Raw genomic sequence first — 21,147 nt, forward strand, 5'->3', positions numbered from 1 at the left:
TGGAGCCTGTTTCCTCCTCTCTCTCTCTCTCTCTGCCTACTTGTGAACTCTCTCTCTGTCAAATAAATAAACAACATCTTTTAAAAAATTTTTTTTAACATATAAAAAAATTTTTTTAAGTTTTAACCTCTAATATTTAAGAACAGAAATAAAAGATTTACTTGAGATATAAAAGGTTTTCATCTAAACCACCTTAATTTTTTCTAACACCATGGATTTTAGGAAATAAAAGCTCAAAATCAAATTATGTATAAACTCCCAAAACTTAGAAACCAAAAAGTAGGTACACGTACATTTCAAAAATAAATTCAGAGATGAGCCTGTAATCTAAGCCTTTCAGTTACTAACTGGACTTTTATAGCACAATTACTCTTAATTAATTTAGTTAAAAAATCAGTAATTCCCAAAAAAGGTATTGTGAAAGAGGAAAAGTGAAAGATTAATTAATTTCATCTTTTACTAAAGAAATTCTACTTGCCAATTTCAGAATAAGGTAAAAATAAAACCAAGAAACTAATTTGCAATACTCAAAAACAGTACAAAAGTAAACTAAAAATTAAGCCCAAGATTAGATCTTTTTCTAAGAATTCTGCATTTAAACACTAAGTTCAGAACATCCTAAAAATGAAGGGCTAAATATTATATGTGAGAAAAATACATAAAAGTGAGGCATTCTAAAAGACAAGGCTACAAATTAAGTGCCCATTTATTTTCATAATAGCAAAAAGGGAAATTAAAGGGGGCGCCTGGGTGGCTCAGTGGGTTAAGCCGCTGCCTTCGGCTCAGGTCATGATCTCGAGGTCCTGGGATCGAGTCCCGCATCGGGCTCTCTGCTCAGCAGGGAGCCTGCTTCCTCCTCTCTCTGCCTGCCTCTCTGCCTACTTGTAATCTCTCTCTGTCAAATAAATAAATAAAATCTTTAAAAAAAAAAAAAAAAAGGAAATTAAAGTAAATATTTACAAAGAACTCAGATTAAACATAATGTATATTTTAAGCTCTGAAATAAAAAAAGGAAAATGTTATCCAGGAAACTTAGTTTATGTACTTAGAAAGGAAAGGAAAAAAATGTAGTCCTGATAAATGGCATTTTCACTATAGTTCTCATCAATCAATCTCATAATCCAACAAGCAGACAGAAAGAAACCACCCAATCATTATTCAGTTGGTTATAGATGGGAAATGTTTTCTGTTTCTTTATACCAGCACAAAACAGTAAGTGACAAGGGGTGGAGTATAGAAAATTTATCAAATTCTTTTGTTTAAAAAATTACCTTTTAAAAACATACTAATAACATGTTTTATACATATACAATTAACACTAAATAGTAAGAGGATTATGTATTTTTCATATTTTACTCTAGTACAATGAAAGCAAATATTATAAAATCAGCATTAATGGAAAAATATAATAAAATATTTAATATATCTCAAGTATATTTAATATATCTCCAAGTATCAAATCAAATCAAAACCAAAATAGCCCTAAGTCATCTGCCTAATGACAGCCTGAATTGTTAATACAGAAGATTTTAGAAGTAAACCAACACATTTTAAGTTGACTATCATATATTACCCAAATTTAATACTTTAAAGGATACATTAACAACTGTTTATAGATACCAGAATTTAATTATTTATTTTTTTAAAAGATTTTATTTATTTATTTGACAGAGAGAGAGATCACAAGTAGGCAGAGAGGCAGGCAGAGAGAAAGCAGGAAGCAGGCTCACCGCTGAGCAGAGAGTCCAATGTGGGACTCATGACCTAAGCCGAAGGCAGAGTCTTAACCCACTGAGCCACCCAGGTGCCCCTCAGAAGCCAGAGAGAGCTGAGAGAGAGAGAAGGGGAAGCAGGCTCCGTGCTGAGCAGAGAGCCTCATGTGTGGCTCAATCCCAGAACCCTGAAATCATGACCTGAGCCAAAGGCAGTGGCTTAACCCAGTGAGCCAGGTGCCCCCAGATACCAGAATTTTAGATTAACATTCTCTTGCCATTATGAACTAAAAGCCATACCCAAATTTTGCAGCGATGTCATACACTTGCTTTTCATGTTGAAGAACCTTCTCACGGTCGCCCTCAAATAGTAATGTAGCGACAGTTAGCTGATTTGGATCAAATCCTTTGAACTACCAAAAAAAAAAAAGAAATTATTACAGATAAGTCTTATCCTACAAAACAGTAAATCAAAATACATTTTGCTCATTTTTCCTTCCGATCTGGGCTCAAAGATACCAACTCTTTAAAACTGAGCTTTGGAATTTTACATATGAATCAAAAAGAATGTTTAATGCACCTATTCAGGTTGTTACAAATAACAAAGCTACAGAAAAATACTTATTTTCAAAGTATGCCATAGTGTCATATGGGTAAGTAATACAACAATAGAACATGTTAAGAATTATAGCTGCAATAAAGAAGCAAATTAAAATACCAAATGATAGAATATAATGAATTAGCAAGATGTAACATGAGCAAAAAGTAAAAAATAACAGCATCCTTACATACCAATAATAACTTCTTATTAAATAACATTTTCAAAGGAGATCTTACATATACAATTAAAATACCTAAGAATAACCATAAAAGAAAGTATGTAACCTCATTAGGAAAACATTGTCTAAAAATGGATTATAAAGACATATGTTCTTAGAATGCCTCAACTAAGCATATAAACCTGTCAATTCTTGCTCAACTTAATATACAGGTTCATTCCAATTCTGATAGAAACCTTAATGGACTTCCTAAGATGCTGAGGAGTTTCTAAAGTTTTTCTAGGTTGATTAACAGTAGGCTATAATGGAAAACAAGGAAAATTCTAAAAAACAAGAACTAGACCTATAGCAATTAAATCCATTTAATTTTTCAAAAACAAAAGCCATTTAAAAAAATGTGATACCTTTTTAAAATTCAATTTATATAAATTTAAAAAACAAACAAAAAAACAGTTCGCCTTCTCCTTCCACCCCTCAACCCCTAAAAGCAAAAGAAGTTCATCTTCTTTTCCTACCCCTCACCCCTGTCTCTTGCAGTTACCAGTTTGTTTTCTGTATCTATAAGCTTGGTTTTTTGTGTTTTTTTGAAAATTTTTCCAGATTGCGCATATAAGAGAAATCATACAGTATTTGATACATGAAAATGGAGTCTACATCCTCAGTCAGTACATAAGATGTCTCAGACATGGCAAGTCAATGTAAGAGAAGCAGGGATTAGATAGTTAATAGTGCTGCCACAACTGGTTAGCAATTGGGGGAGTACAGGGTGAAGGTTAATTTAGAGCTTTATCTCAAATCATAAAACTGAAATAAATTCAGAGAGTAATAAAGATAAAAAATTTTTAATTCCCACTTAACAAAAAAAGCAAGAGAGAGAAGAAATGCTCCCAACTTAAAAGTGGTTAAATAATCACAGGAAAAGATACAAAATTTTGAAACTTTTGTACCAAAAAGAAAAACTCTTATTAAAAAGGGAGTCAACCAATTTAATTAATTAGTTAATTAATTAATTAAAAGGCAGTCACCTGACTCAAAAAGTTATTCACAACATTTAAGACAAAGGCATCTAATAATCCCATTACTCAAACGGTACATGCAAAGTACCAAGGGAAAAAAACCACGAGGTTGCCACCCCTAGCAAAATAACCATACTGAACTAATGCAGACAAAAATTGTACTAGGAATTACAAAGAAATGATGGGTCTCACTGGAATTTCAATGAGAAACACTAACTAAAATAAAGTACGACTTCCCCCCCACCCCCAGATTCAGTACATTTAGAACATAACAGAACACAACTCCCACATGCCATAGCAAGGATGGAACAAAGAAACAGCACGGGTGTGTCCCTAGAGGTAATGTAAGCTGGCATAACCCTTTAGGAAAGGAATGAAGCAATGATTTAAAAAAAAGTCCACATTCTCATTTCACTAGATACAGATATCTACTACAAAAAAATAAAAAATAAAAAATAAAACTATAAAAAATCTTACATGCATGAAACTGATGTTATTTTTAGGAACTTCATATCTGAAAAAAATTATTTCTGAAATTAAATGCATAACTGATTTACTTGATAAAACACATATTCCAACATAAAAAATAATAACTAAAAATGTACATAACACCATGAAAAAACATACTTGATAACAGGTACATGTGAAGGGGGAAAAGACAGAAAACAAAATATCATAAGCACTTACAATTTTAGCATTTTATAAAAATTCCTACCTTTGTAATATAAAATTTCTTTAAGCCATCCAAAAATGATGTGAAAATAGAAGAAACCTGAGGTTTAAGAGCATGACCTAAGAAGAAAAGTTCATAATTTAAATTAATAGTAAATTCTCTTTTTCAAAAGATTAAGAGGCTAGTTTAATTAAGTATCCTAAAAAAGTGAATGTTTCATGTCTCCAATTTTTTAAATCTTCCTACGTTTTATATATAGCATATTGATATTAATATCTACATCTTTTAACTTTATTTTCTTTCAAAAGTCACAATTTTCTTTTTGTTGTACAAAACCTCTCTTGTTTCTTTTTGAACTCAAATTACTATATGTAAATACTACATATAGTTTAGGTTATTTTTCAATGGTATAGTTTATACATAGTAAAATCACTTCATTAATTTTTATTTCATTAAGAACAGCCAATGGTGGCTGAGTTTACTTTTATTTTTTATAATTATGCAGAAACCATTCAGAACTATAACCAAATATGCAGTCAATGCCAAGTTTAAGGTTGTTTCTTAATTAATTCTTAATTCTTCCAGAATTCTTGGCATAAAACTAGTAATTGCTTCCTTAATCACACCCAGAGAGTTAAAATTGCCAAAATAACATAAACAGTGTCTCAGAGTCTGTTAAATTAACATCTTTGCCTGCAGATTGGGCTTAATTGAGTGAAAGTCTTTTACTGTTTTCTCATTGTTTTCAGAGTAACAACTTCTTAACTCCCATGACTGTTAGATTAAGAGTCATACATCTGGCCTTAGTGCTAAAGCCCCCATTCAGAAAAATGGGGCATACCATTTACAAAGAATTTTTATAAAGAATTTTAAAGTCTCTAGTAAATCTGAAGTTATTTTCAAATAAAAATTTTATTTTTTAAAAACCGCTTTAAGATTTTGGGATGTTGGGGCGCCTGGGTGGCTCAGAGGGTTAAAGCCTCCGCCTTCGGCTCAGGTCATGATCCCAGGGTCCTGGGATAGAGCCCCGCATTGGGCTCTCTGCTCAGCAGGGAGCCTGCTTCCTTTCCTCTCTCTCTGCCTACCTGTCTACTTGTGATCTCTGCCTGTTAAATAAATAAAATATCTTTAAAAAAAAAAAAAAAAGATTTTGGGATGTTGTTTTTGTTTGCTTAAAACAGAGATCTCTTCTTTAAAATAGGTGCAAGGAGCAAAGGAGTTTCTTTGGTTGGGGAGGGGAGAGATTTCTACAGGGAAAATACAATGACTTGTATTTTTTTCCCCATTCATCTTTTTTTTTTTTCTTTTTTAGAATCTGAATCTGTTATACTTACTATATTTCTACTACTTACAGTAGGAAACTGTGACATGAAACACCAAGTAACATAAGTCTTAACCAGAGGTAAAGAGTTAGCTATCCATGCCATAACTGAACAAAACAAAAAACAACAAATATGAAGGGCAGATTAGATAGAGATCAACCTAGCAATCTTTCCAAGTTCCTGGATCACATGTTTGGGAAATTTTTTTTCTTTTACTGTACCCTGTCAAAAAATGTTTCTCCAGCATAAACAGTGCCTTAAAAAATACTATTACTAGAAAGTATAAAGTTAGAAATAACATACCATCAAAATATTCACTTCCTGTCCCAAATGGAATTTATCCTACTTTAATAATTAGAAATGAATAAACATAAATGTGTATGTTAATCATATTCTTGCAAAAAAATGAAATTATCTGTTCCCATATAAGCCTTCTGATCCACACATCTTTACATAATTTATGACTCCAAAAGTCACTAATGTGAAATAATCCTTAAGGGTCACCTTAACACATGGAAATTTATTTGCACAATTTCCACTAACACTAGTGGGACTTAGTCACATATATCCCAAATAATGAGTTGACATGATAGCTTTGAAGAATAATCATCATAAAAGTGATACTATCCTTAAGTGTGTCAAGCATTAGTAGTCACCTAAGAGGATATGACCTTGTATTTATTCTTAAATTATTGTTGCCTTTCAAATTAATTACATTCTAAATATATTTTGGCTACTGTGCTTTATTTTGTATAGTAAATGAAGGAACTAGGTTTTCAAATTTACTAGCTGAACAGTCTGATTAGTAAATTTGGTGTTGTTACACTGTTAAGCATTTTTAGTTATTTAATAAATACCAACATTTCAGAGAAGCAAGCTCAAAAGGTGGGAAAAAGTCTTGGGCCTTGGAGTCAGATTTGCGTTCAACCCTGCCCCTACCAGATACAACCTGTGGGCTTTGGCTGAAATATGTAGCCTTTGAGTCATTGTAAATTGGGAGTCACTTTCAGGAACAGTTGTGAGGAGTATTTGATAAACTATGAAACTGATATTGTGCCTGGCATGGTACTAAGCGCTATTCAAGATTTGTTCACCCTCTTTTGCTAAGTGGATGATTAAGTCAATCAACATCAGGGCCTATCATATGACAGGTGTAGGAGAACAAAAATGATAAAGAATCATCCCCTAAATTTGACAAACTTTAGTTTTTCAGAGGAAATCTACAGATCATTTCAATATACTCAATGATATATATCATTTCAAAATATTTAAAACATATCATTTCAATATAATAAATTGAAGGGTTGCATCAGAGGTAAAAGTGAAATTAAAAATAATAACATCTAATAGTAAGGCTTGTGCTTTGTTAACAACCAATATGGTACAAACACTGCCAATCAGCTAGTAAAACGTCCTAGACATCCCTTGCTGTGCCAAGTGTTATTCTTTAGTTGCCTGATCATGGAGCCATGACAAGATATATAGATGGAAAGGCTTCAACAAGTAGTGAGAAATCAAAAAGGTTATAGATAGCCAAGAAGCAGAATCAGATCTGTCTGTTCAGCAAATCACTTTAATGGCCATGTAAAGGGTGGCCATGTAAACAGTAGAAAGAAGAGATACAGTCCAGACTAGAGATGGTAGAAACTGCTTTAGAACATGTTCTTAGACAGACCAATGAGAATGTGGAATAGGGACGACAGATGGCCTGAGGAACTTTGCTTTAAACCTTCATTTTAAATAGTTAAAATCCCAATTATAAATCAAATCTAGTCAAATCAGTTAATTTTATAAATATGTTTATGTCTAACATAATTCACTAAAACAACAGCATATAAATGGATAATACAACATTATTAATCAGATACATGGCTCTCTTAAGACCTACATCTCTAAATACAGGCCGAAACACACAGAAGTCTTCATTTTCATTTGATTTAACTATTTCTTTATTTATAGGACACATTTATCTTAAGCTTTTATCATTTTGAAAATAATTTACTTAAAGGAATAAAAGCTATGACTGGGAAGAACCTAACTTGGAAGAACCTAACTCTTGATATAATATGAACATGACTTCCTTAAGTTTCTATATAATAGTCACTCTTCTCGGGCATCTGGGTGGCTCAGTGGGTTAAGCCGCTGCCTTTGGCTCAGGTCATGATCTCAGGGTCCTGGGATCGAGTCCTGCATCGGGCTCTCTGCTCAGCAGGGAGCCTGTTTCCTCCTCTCTCTCTCTGCCTGCCTCTCTGCCTACTTGTGATCTCTCTCTGTCAAATAAATAAATAAAATCTTTAAAAAAAAATAATAATCACTCCTCTAAATTAAAATCTAAACTGCTTTTAAGTAGAACAAACAAAAACCTGCCTATCTTAGCCATTAATATTTACTACTGAGCAATCATTCCTATAATTTCAGAGACTGCTCTAAAGACTTCAATTCTATAAACTTGGATCCCAAACTCAATTTCAGCATACGGGAAAAATATAGAAGCAATAAAATTAGAATTAAAGAGATGATAGACTGCATCAGAAAGTCAAATACTTTAAAGCAAAATAGGGAGAAAAAGAAACATGGTTATCTGCTAGTGAATTCTCCACCAGATTTTCCAAATGGTACCTTAGAGGCAAACCACTGTAAGATCTCTTCCACCAAATCATCATTTCTTCCTCTAGACAGTTACTCAATGCACACAGTCAGTCAAATCAGAAATCTGGGAGTTGCTCTCAACTCTTCCCATTACTGAACCTTGACAAACTGAGCTTTGGGAAATCTCTGCCTTATTCTTTATCTCCATTACTCCTGCCTTGATCAGGGCCCCCAAAATTTGCCCGTTGAAGCATTTCAACTCTTAGTCCACACTTGCACCATTCTACTCCATCCTGCATAATGCTAGTAGAATGGAGTTTTCTCCAATGTAAATCTAATTTATTTTATTACCTCTACAAGAAATCCCTCTGCTGACAAGATAAAATCCAAATCGATCCTGCTAAGCCCTAGTCCACCCATCAGGTATCTCTTGCAATAACTCTCACCCACCCTCTGTTTGAGCCATATTAAACTATTTGAAGTACGAACATGCCACTGAGGTTTTACAATTCCATATTTTTTTGCTGATAAGTGAACACATTTGGTAAAGGGAAAAGGCAAACTTGTAATCTCCTTTTAAGACTTAGCTTAAGCTCTACCGTCCTTTAAGAAGGCTTTCCTGACTCCCCATGTCAACATGCAGCAAAATTCAACAGGCTCAACCACCCCTTCATTTGCACTCTAGGGTACCCAGTGCACTCTTCTTTCACAACACCCACAATAATCCTACACTCATTCTTTATGTAATTGTCTGTCCTCATTAGACTGAGAGCTTCCTGCAGGACAGGAAATATCACATTCATCTTCCTATTTCTTCATTCAGTACTCTTCCTGGCAGGTAACAGCTGTTTCACAAATTTTGTGGCTTCATGAGCAGTGTTTAAAATGACAACTCCTTACTTACCAAACTGAAACTGTTGGTTGTCCATGAGGCGGATAGATGCAGGAGCACATCTCTATTGTAAAAAGAAGAAAATGTGACATAAATTTAATACTGTAGAGAAGCTAGACAGGTAGAATAGAAATGTCATCTTTCTGTTTTTGAGATCAAGAGTAGAGTTCCTAGGAATATATACATTAAAAAAAAATCTTAACTTTTTATATAACTTTAAGATGACAGAACATCAGTGACTTCTAGAAAATACTTGAAGGAGAAATCCCCATGTATAATACATACACACATATGTTGCAGATTTTTAATTTGTCTGCAACTAGATCTTCTTCATGCTTAGCAAAGATCTATGGAAGCACCTAAACAAAATATTGGGGCTTAAAGTGGATTATTTTGGAACAAAGAAATTTCAAAGACTAAAATCAATGCCTAGAACATTACACCACTTGTGAATTATAATGTGGCCTCAGGTTCTTATATCATCTTTTAAAATGAAGAAGATGATGGTGGATATACACTTTTAAGATGAAGAAGATGATGGTGGAACTTTTGTGAGTAAAAGCGCTTTTTAAAAAAAATTATCTGTGATGCCTTCCTACATAACTCTAGGAACTCCCCCTTTTTATCCCTTCTCATAATCCCTTTTAAATAGAAAATTCTGGACACTATCAGACAATGTCCAGAATTCTAAAATCTTTCAAGGTTACTTGTATAGAATAGCAACAAAACTCTGAGGGATAACACTACGTATCTAAACCTACGCCAGTGTTAAATTCAGTCTAGGCATCACAGTAAATGCTACAAGGAAAGAAAAATGAGGAGAGCTGATAGCCATATAAATGTTGTGATGCTGAAATACTACAACACAAACACTAGAAAGGTTTAATTAGCTATAATTTTTCCATAACATTAAAGCAAGCTGGACTCCAGAATTTTATTTTCTATGTGAATTTTTAACATGGTTAAAGTTCTACCAAGAGGTCACTTTCAGATGACAAAATTTTCACATTTATCAATAAAATTTGCATCAACACATTAAGATTTCTACAGATCATTCAAGAGAACAAAACTTACTATATAATTGTGCATTTTTGCTACTATTCACTTTTAATTAAATGAATACTTAATTTTATAAAATCACTCACGATACATATTTTATTTCACCCAACAAAGTGACTAGATTCTCATTTTGAACACTGCACAATTTATTTACTCACCTTTGACACTAAAGGCGAGATAATTCAATCTGTATTTTAAAAAGTCACTGCCAAATCTAAAGAAACAGTACTAGGTAATTTTATATATATAGTATAATGATAATCTATGCCTTACTTTTATAGAATCCTGTGATGTCTAACTTAACTTCACATGTCTTACTTAATATAAGAAACAACGCCCTCAGGGTAGCAGAACTGGTATGATCTCCATTCTTCAGATGAGTACATTAGAACCAGAGAAGTTAAAAGACTTGTCTAAGGTCCTAAGACTGCTAAATAGACCAGAGTAAAAGACAGAAGTAGGACCAAGATATACCCTGACTGCTAGAAAAGCAGTATTTCAAATACATCACAAAGCTTCCCAAAAAATGACTTAACACATACCACGTACACACACACACACACACACACACACACCCCTTTCAAGTCATATTTGAAACAAAATGTATGTGAAAACTATTCACTATGAAGTTATAAAATAAAAAATATACAGTATGAGTAATTTCAAATCTTTGTATAAAGATACCTTTGTAATTGAGTTACACTTCTAAAAACCAAACTAGTTTCCAAAATACTAAAGAAAAATCAATCTTCCTAAAATGTTCCTATTGAACAGGCATATCAACTTTTTCAAAATTTATTTTTATTCTTATTTTTTTAAGTAGGCTCCACGCCCAGCATGGAGTCCATGCAAGGCTTGAACTTAAGACCCTGAGATCAAGACCTTAGCTGAGATCAAGAGTCGGACACTTCACTGACTGAGCCACCCAAGAGCCCCAGGCGTACCAACTTCTAGTAAGATATATGAAGCCTGCTTAGACAAAGTTTCTTTTCTTCGTGAAATAAATAGAATATCATATAATAAACATATTTATATGTTTTGGCTTACACACACTAGTAACATATAAGAAAGAATTCAGAGCCCTCTATCATTATTAGATAACAAACCTTTATTTTAAAGATTTTACTTTTAAGTAATGTCAACACCCAACATGGGACTCTAACTCACAACCCCGAGATCAAGAGTCAATGACTAAGCCATCCAGATACACCCCCACCCACAAAAAAACAACTTTTAAATTCCTAACAACAACCTGTAACTTCTATCTCCTACTGCTACATAGATTCTACTACTCCTATACCTATAGCAAGTGCTATTAATGAAAACAACCAGCACAGGACACATATACCAGAAAATGGCAGGGAAGTATATTATGTCTAGTACAGCAAATCTGCAGTGGAATTCCATCTCTGAAACAATTAAATACAATAAATATGCAGACCTTGATAAAATCTTGGTTTGAAAAGACTATCTACAAAATACATCTTGGGTATAACTGAAATCGTTCCAGTTATACCCAAGATGTATTTTGTAGGTATACGGAGGAGCATTACTCTGTTCTTTTAAAGTTTCTATATGCTTAAAACTATCAAATTAAAAAACTGGAAAACTAAGTAAGCTTCAGGGCACTTCATACATATAACAACTCATACTCAATAATATTGACCACGATTTTAACCTGACAGCTGAGTCACATAACTAGTCAATCATGTACTATTCCTATTTATAATGAAGCAGGGTAGATGGTTACAGACTAACACCTACCACAAAAGAATGAAAAGCTTAAGAAAGTTTATTGTATCTAGATAATAAATATTAGTTTTCAATACTGACTTCTAAATTTTTTTTTATTTAATGTTTATTTAGCTTTATAATAGCTTCATTATTAAAGCTATTATTAAAACGGACGAAATAAATAGCTGTATTTAGTCTGTTTTCATGGTGCCATATCTTTTAAAAGTCAGTAAATGAGTTTTTTAGTTATCACAAGAAAAGTCTCATGAGTAAATTCCCATTCTCTCTCTCATAAAATAAATTCTCAAATTAAAAAACATCATCCAGATTGCTTTATGATCCTCTGGCTATTGATAATCTGTAATGACTGTGCATCATTCTAAAAACACGAAGCAAGGAAAGTCTCTTAGAGCTTTACATGAAAACTTGCCACTATAAACTTAATTAAGTTTAAGCTCCTATAATCAAAAGATCAAAATAATATTACTCTTAAAAAACAACACTCAATCTGTGTAACTCTACCTATGGTTAAGATCAGGTTATGTTTTAACTGCTATAAAAACCTCATTTGAAAACCTAAAAATATTTCTTTAAAAGTTAGAGACATCACAAATCCTGAGAATTTGAGCTCTAAATTCATTCCCACGCTATTTAATTATGCTGAGTGTTTCACAGATGAGGAAAGGGGGAAAAGGGTCCTTGAGTTAAAGTGACCCCTGGTGGTTTGTGTCAGAACTAACCTGAGAGGGAACAGTTATAACAAGTAATTTTATTGGTGGGTTAATAATACGCATTCAGGGAATTTAAGGAACACTCAAACAAAATCTGCTTACCCAAACAGGAGTTAATGAAATAATTGATATATTTTCTACTATGATAAATGTATTTTTACTAGAATTCCTTATGTCATCTGACTTGTACCCAAGTATACTTTATATTAGTAAATAATCTGAAAAGAGATGAGAAACTCATTATTGACTAATAAGGAAATATCAAATTATCTTTGTTCTATCTGAAAAGAAATAAATAACTACATTGACCTGAGAGCACAAGTGTAGACTGACTCAGTTAAATAGCTGGCAATCTCTTCCCTTTAATGACACTTCAACCAGGAATTTACTTGAATATAAAACCTGGAAAATAAAAAGCCATCACTGATTAGTCTTATTTACTGAGTAGAATTCTCTAAACTAACTTAAAAACCAACAGATTTTTCAATCCAAACATCTTCTCCAAAAAATAATCCCTATAAGAAACACATCAGAAAATTTCTGCAAAATCTGTTTTTATGGAACTAAGTCGTATCTCTTTCTTATCACAAAGAAAACCAGAACTTGCATTGTAGATGTGACACATTATTTGTAAAGGTATATCTTAGTTAACTAGTTACTGGCAAATCAATACTAAAACATTTCAAATGTCAGCAAGATTTCTGCTATTCCAATTTCATAAAGATGAAATATAAAATAAAAGCACTGAATGGTTGTCCTATATCTAAACTACCTTGGTTAACACATGAATCTTCTTTGTATTGAAAAGGCTTGTTTATTCAAGAAGTAAATCAAGACATTCTGTGTAGACTCTAGAACAGCCCAAATTCCTGAACCGTGAGTCTATTTGGGAGATAGTCTAGTAATCCCATACTGTATCAGAAGCCAAAGCTCCAATGCCAAACTCCTTGTACCTAACCATACAAAAATTTAAACACCTAAAATTTATTATGATATACGTCATCTGTAGTGATTGCTAGAAGCCAGGAACTATGTCTATTTAAATTACACAATATCCAATGTACTTTGTTGGATATAAAGTTAAGAGCACACTATCTCAAATATAGATACACACACACAAAATAAGTTAATAAATTCAAAAAAGGGTATGTGAAGAGAATTCTGTTAATTGCAAATCTCCAGAGAAACAAAACCTAAAATGTAGACAGGTAATTTGATCTTCCTCAGAGCTGATACCATAGATGAAATCAGACAGCATTTAAGGCTACTGGTATAACTATCAGTCTCACTTGAAGTGACAGCTAGGAGTCCACACTGTAAACAATAAGAATGTTCTTTAACAAGAGAATTATCTCTTGGTTTTAAAGAATGAAACAATACATCTTATAGAGTACGTATTTCCCTCCATTTATATTAAGGGAAGAGCCAAAAGTTAATGCCAAACAGTCTCTGGTTCGTCATTTTTATTTTTCATTTTTGTAAGGGTGTAATGACTTGTTCTGACTAGCTCTTGGTTGAAAGTAGGTCTTGTAACTGTCCTCAAGTTTAATACATTTTGCAGGATCACAGAGTACAGATTCCAATTAATCAAACATTTGGCGAGGTTATTTACTCTGCTTCAGAGGAAGGAAAGAACATGCATTCACGAGTGCGTGCATGCACACACACACACAGGCTCATTTAAAATAGCAATGCCAGGGCGCTTGGGTGGCTCAGTGGATTAAAGCCTCTGCCTTTAGCTCTGGTCATGATCCCAGGGTCCTGGGATCAAGCCCCACATCGGGCTCTCTGCTCAGCTGCAAGCCTGCTTCTCCCCTCTCACTCTGCCTGCCTCTCTGCCTACTTGTGATCTCTCTCTCTCTCTGTCAAATAAATAAATAAATAAATAAATAAATAAATAAAATAGCAATGTCATTTTCCACATGTAACAAATTATTTCCAAGAATTACCACTGAATATAGAGAAGTTTTAATTATTTTATAATGTAAGTGCTAAACCTAGCTCCTTTTAATTTATTTCAACCCCTCCAGGATAAATCAAATTTAAGACAGAACAATCAGAACTGAGATATAACAGTCTGAGGTGTCAAACATGAACTATGTACTTCTTTCCAAATTATGGTCTAAACTCTCTAGAAAACAACATCATATCGGTTTAAAATTGCTTGAAATAAAAGTGATGGTGGGTAGAATGGGACACCCCTTGTCAAAAGGGAGAGAAAAAGCCACCTTTTAATTTATAATTCTAAAAACCTAGTTCTAATACTGAGAAAGACTGTTTTCAGAGGAATGCATACTGATCTGTGCCACACATGCAGTCTTTCCAATTAATGGAACAAATGGTCCTCCCTCAATACTACAGGGCAGAACTCGTAAGTTTTTACTGGGAAGGGGAAACCTCAGACTTCAAGAATTGCTTTTGAGCTTAGTTCAAAACTTTTCCCTTAATACTTTATAAAGATATCACGGTCATCTTTAAACAAACAATAAGAGAATAATAAAATACACCTGAAACTGATATTCTGATTAAGAAACACCTTCTCCTCTCCTGAGAGGCTCCAGAGGGAAATCTATTTTCTCAGAAAGTCTTAAAAATCACTTACTTACCCATCTACTGAATTAAGTTGGAGATTATACTGGATTGCCATTTGTAAGATAGAATCACATTAATCTTCCACTAAATCTTCCTTTCTAGTTCCTCACCAGGCAGTGAAGTATTGAAAGAGGACAATCCTCACATGGACAAAGATTAGTTGAGAGAACTTAGTAGAATCCTTCTGCTGTCAGTATAAAGTTGTTTAATTTATTTCCTTCAGTAGGAAAAGTGATGAAAATATGCAAAGAGCCCACTTTGCTAATTGTAAACAAGCATGTATACACCTTTCCAAAAGATACATATCCAAAGTATAGTTTCCCATTTCAAAAGCAACTTGATTCTGAAAATACTGCAAAAATGGAAGTACTATGAAATGACAGTGAGAAATTACAAGCAGCTAACTCATTATTCAATCAAGAATTTGGCACAGTCATAAACCATGTACCATCTATTTTAATGGATCTTAATTCTCCTGCTATCAGTTGAAATTCCAAATTGCAAATTGAAGAACTCATGCCAAAATGTGATCATTTTCTCAATTTTTCTGCCTCAGAATACTGTTACAAAGCACTACAGCACACAGTTCCATTCTTGACCTACGAGATTTATACATTCTGTAAATGGACATGTAAATGTCCCTAAACCATAATACAAAGATTTACCCATTTCCAGGGAAGGTAAACATTAATGCTTACGTGCAACAGTAAAATACATATGCCCCACAAACAGCAGAATATCTCCAAACTGCAGTAACTATCCTAATTGTTTCATTCATACAAGCAATTTTTGAGGATAAAATATTATGTATCTAGGCTCTTTAATCAGTTTCAAAGCAAGGCAAGCTCTCTAGTTACATGGTATGTATGTCTTTAAAAACTGGCTACTACTAAGTACACAGAGCCAAATTATTAAAACTGTAGATTAGAAAGGAGCTTTCTTTTGATGTCTTTAACCACAGGGTGGCACTTTATCAACCATCACCTTGGTTTACTCCAAACCATATACCCAATACAATTTTGTGTAGTCAATTTAGATTATGGTCACTGGTGAATATCCCAAGAATTCTTTAAATGAATAAAAGGGCAATTTTTACTGACTTATGCAAGGATGAAGCAAAATTTCACTCTCTGCTTTTCTTTAGCACAAGCAGTTCTTCTCTGTTACTTTCTACCAGGGGCATATTAAATTGTACCAAAACCCACATCAGATTATAGCAACTATGTTTAAATCCAACATTTCCATTTTAATAAAATTATAAATTTAGGATTATGATATATTTGTACTTCATTTCTCATTAATGAAACCTAAGATGCAAATATTTATAATATGGAAAAGCAGGAAAGCACAAAATATGTCTACCTCTACTTCAAAGATCACATAACAACACTTTTTCACAAGTCTACTAAATCTGTGTTCTAGAGTCGAGATCTTGTGAAGGGGCAGATTTGGCCAACATAGACTGAATGTGACCTCAGTGAGATTTTTTGTTGAAAATATATACATACCAGATAGTTTTATAAATTCTATGATTTAAAAAAAATCCAATGTGGCAATCCTGCTTATTTTGCCATTAAAAAAACAGACACAACAATGGCCAGTTAAAAAGATGTCATTCAGAACTTGAACAAGAGAGATAAACTATATCTTTTACTATAAAGCTTTTTTGGGGAGGGAAATAATCAAGCTTGACAGAGAGAAAGCAAATAAAAGTACTTAACACAAAGAATAAATTATAATACCAAGTGAAAACACTTTAATAAAAAAACATTAAGACTGAAATTAATAGGAAAATACAATTTAATTATGGAAAATGGTTCTAATTTGTAATTGGTGAACTCAGTTATTTTGTAAACAAAACAAAATAAATATAAAGAACACAAAAACCTAGCTTTCCAGTCTTCTAGGTTTTAACTACCTCGAGCAAAACTATGAGGTTTTGCAAATAGTTCTTTTACTCTTTAACAGCTGGGCTATCTTAAATTTGAAATTACTCTCCTTTGCTTCTAAATGAGAAAGGTTTTAGCAACAATATTAAAACACACTTGAACTTTACTGCAGTGCTCAGTTATTACATTAGAATAACAAATATTTACTCCTAAAATTTATCTCCACTCCTTTATTCAATAATCCTGCTTTTAAATATTACAAATATTTAATAGTACATGAATTATACATAATATATTAATGATATTTAATAAAAGATGTGCTGATATATTTACATATTAAAATAATATATAAATATTATACCATCTCATTATTTTAGCAAACATAGCATAATACTTACTGTATATTTTAGCTCTCTCACCATAACATAATATCCCCCAATTCTAGGAATTACAAGCTCTTCTTGTAAAAATTTCAAATATTAACATTCGCTTTTACTTTAACATCACCAAAGTAACCTGTCACAAGTTCAAGAATGTTCATTCCAGGACTATATTTCTTTATTTAAACTCTTCCCCCACCTAGCAGTAAGACAATCGAGATTAAGGGGGCTATGGCTAAGTTTTGTTGAAGGAAGCAATCTGATAAGTTACTGAAGCCACTTAGAAATTATAAAAATTATCTTTGCCAACCATGAGATTAGGTGACTATATAGCTGGGAATGTTCTGCAAATGGAAAACGAACAGAAAAAAATGAAGGTCTCAGAAAGCAAAACTAAGTGTATGAACTCAAGAACACTGGAAATGGTGAGTAAATGTAAAATATTTCTGCTAATTTTAACTTCATTAAACCACTTAAGAGTGGTTGTCTTGGGATGGTGGGAAGATAAGACTCTTGACCACTTTCCATTTCAATACCTTACCAAGTCTACAGTGCACATGGAATGGCTGCTGGATATCATTCCGTTGCCTCACCAGATCCTCCCTTCCCCCTGCTCATAACACCTGGAAGCTGACCTATATGGGTCAGGTCAGAAAGCAACCTTGCCCTCAAGATTCCAGTAATATACAGCTGATGGGAAGTACTATAGAACTCTAGGAGTTTGGAGAAAGCAAGAAGAAACAGGCTGGAGTATTATTCCTTGATTTCCTACCTACTGAGAAATGTGCAATAAAATTTTGTATAAAACCACTGTAGTTCAAACAATGAACCAAATGCCTAAAGAAATGCAAGAATTTCTACAATGACACATAGAACATAGAAATAAAATTACATGGCATTACCTGGTCTTTAAAAATCCTCAATAATACATCTTTTTTTTAAGAAGGAAAGAAAAAATGGGAAGTCTTCTTAACTTACAGCTAAGTATATTATGTTATATTATGCTATATTATGTTATTTAATTCAAACTATAGCTTAGGTAGTATTATAAAACAAAGTAGGGCCTAGTAGTAGCACATTCTAAGAACTGAGAAAGTTTGATATACTATACTTAATTTCTGTTTTTTTTTTTTTTAATCCTTGACATTCAGCCATTATTTTAACTTCGATACCTATCTTGGTTTAAGAAAAATTATACTTCAAATTAATCACAAAATGTCCTACCTAAAAATAATTTAAGAAAATACAACATTCATTAAAGGCAGAGTCATTCAAAGCCATCAACCCAAGTACACATCTTACCTTGGCTTAAAATCACACAGCACTCTTTAAACCAAAATATAAAGAAATAACTGCACTTACAGGGATGATTTTACATTACCTTTTCATAGAGAACTGGGTAAAAACCACATATATAACACAACTAAATATGAAATTATCTGTGACATATCAAAATCAGTTATGCAGTAGAATTTTTGAAATATAAATATAGATGGGTGGGTTTTTGTTGTTGTTGTTGTTGTTTTTACCTGTTTTGCAATTTCTCTTAAACAGGCTACTCCTTGTTCAAAATTAGGGAAAGCTACTGAGCCATACTTTTGGTATTCAGGGATTGGTCTGATTTTTATTGTAGCTTCTGTTATCACACCAAGAGTTCCTGAAAAAGAAGGGGGAATAATCCAATATATCACATGCCAATTTTCTAAATCATATTTAAATCTATTTTATCTATTTATTCTATTAATTTATTCTATTCATATTTAAATCTATTTATTCTATGTGGGGAATAAAGGCTACTCAAGTCTTTTTAGAAAAATAACTAAACAAATTTTATACTTCTAAAAAAAAAGGTTTTGGAATACATTCTCTTATGTTAGGTATAAATACTTTAAAACATTTTTAAGGTAACCTTCCTACAAGAAGGTTACTTTTAAATACTTTTTAAAGTATTACAACCTATTAAAAGAAAAAAAATTTTAAAAACAACAGGTTTGTATACCTCAAACATTCAGACAAAAGTATATTTTGATATTTGTGCCTACTTTCACTGTGAGAAAAATTTGCTGGGGCAAAAAGAAAATTCTATGAGAATTTAAAAATGATAGAAGAAATTAGAGGGACTATTATTACCCTGCTTTTTTTCCTAGGAATTCATGCGAAGACAATGGCAATACTAAGAAGCCCTTGTAAGACACAAAAAAAACCCAGATATTTCAGAGACAGAGTAGTTGCCATAAATACCTAGTACAAGAGAACCACCGATGAAACAAATGCTCTTTCCTTATGTGGAAATTTCCTCCTTACTCGGAGGAGGGACAAATCAAAGAGGAGAAAAGCAATTTAAATATAAACTTCATTCTATGAGATCTAAATAACTATGCTAAAATATCTGAAGAGACATGGTTAAAATGATTATATTCACAAAGCCAAGCTTTTCAAATTAGTGGTTTCTGATGTACAAATGGTAGAAATTATTAATACTATTAGTAAATTTTCTGAGAATGATAAAAAAAGAATCAAGAAGGAGGGAAATCTCTGAATTAGAGAACTTAATGATAACAACAGAAATAAATAAAAAGCATCACAAAAATCAAAGCTCCCAGTACATTTATAATACACCCAAAATGTCAATACAGGATACAAGATTAAAAACTAAGAGTTCAAAAAAAAAAAAAAAAAAAACTAAGAGTTCATTAAAAAGTAAACTACATTAGATCACAGTATGCTCATCACATATACAAATGATTGCCTACCAAGATGACCCTATTATAATTTTTAAATCACAAAAACTCTGCAATTAGTATTTAAATAAAAAGTAAATATATCTTGTAAATTTTAAAAGATCACAAAAGTGACTAAGGCTTTATCTTTAATTTCAGCATCTTTATTGAAATATAATTCACAAACCATAAATTTCACCCATTTAAAGGGTAAAACTCAGTATGTTTTCAGTATAATCACAAATATATGCAACTATCATCAAAATTTAAGCTTAGGGGGCACCTGGGTAGCTCAGCTGGTTAAGCGACCAACTCTTGATTTCAGCTCAGGTCATGATCTCCGAGTCATGGGATCAAGTCCTGTGTTGGGCTCTATGTTTGGTGCGGAGTCTGCTTGTCTATCTCCCTCTGCTCCTTACTGCCCACCCCCCAGCTCTCTCTCTCAAATAAATAAACAAAATCTTAAAAAAAAAAAAATTCTAAGTCTAGAACATTTTTAATACCCCCCAAAAGAAACCCTGTACCCATGAAATAGCCATTCTCCATTTCCCCACACATACACTTCAGCCCTAGACAATCATTAATCTCGTAAATCTCTATAAATCTACAAATCTCTGTAAGTCTCTACAAATCTATAAATCTCATAAAATCTCTATAAGTTTGCCTATTCCGGACATTTCATATAAATGGAATTTTACAATATGTGGTCTTTTGTGACTGGCTTCTCTTTTCAAGGTTTATCCCTATTATAGCATGTATTAGTATTTACTCTTTTTTAATTGTGGACTATTACTCCATTGTATATATAATTCATTTTGTTCATCTATTCATTAGTCAATGGACATTTGGGTTTCCAAATTTTTTAAAAATATAAAGCGCGCACGCACACGCACACACACACACACACACACACACGATGCATAGGGCAAAGTATGGGGGAGGGGGTTCAGAGTTCCTATGCCCTCTGCAGATGCACCACCCTCCCAGCACCTCCATGTGTTCACCATCTTGCAAGCTCCCTGAAACCAACATTTTAGTGATTTTTATGGAGGCTTCAAT

The 21,147-nt window shown here is 32.8% G+C and overlaps 1 protein-coding gene across 1 annotated transcript in view; it reads right to left on the reverse strand.

Moving 5' to 3' along the window:
* AGPS (alkylglycerone phosphate synthase) overlaps positions 1–21,147 on the reverse strand; it is a 151,368-nt gene that overhangs the window by 44,786 nt on the left and 85,435 nt on the right. Inside the window, exons 11-14 of the mRNA XM_059166946.1 lie at positions 18,898–19,025; positions 8,996–9,047; positions 4,223–4,299; positions 2,013–2,125 (exon numbers count right to left, since the gene is read on the reverse strand). Coding sequence (XP_059022929.1) covers positions 2,013–2,125; positions 4,223–4,299; positions 8,996–9,047; positions 18,898–19,025 — 370 coding nt within the window. The remainder of the gene's footprint in view (positions 1–2,012; positions 2,126–4,222; positions 4,300–8,995; positions 9,048–18,897; positions 19,026–21,147) is intronic.

Source organism: Mustela lutreola, chromosome 3 (assembly GCF_030435805.1).
Source record: "Mustela lutreola isolate mMusLut2 chromosome 3, mMusLut2.pri, whole genome shotgun sequence".
Classification (NCBI taxonomy): domain Eukaryota; kingdom Metazoa; phylum Chordata; class Mammalia; order Carnivora; family Mustelidae; genus Mustela; species Mustela lutreola.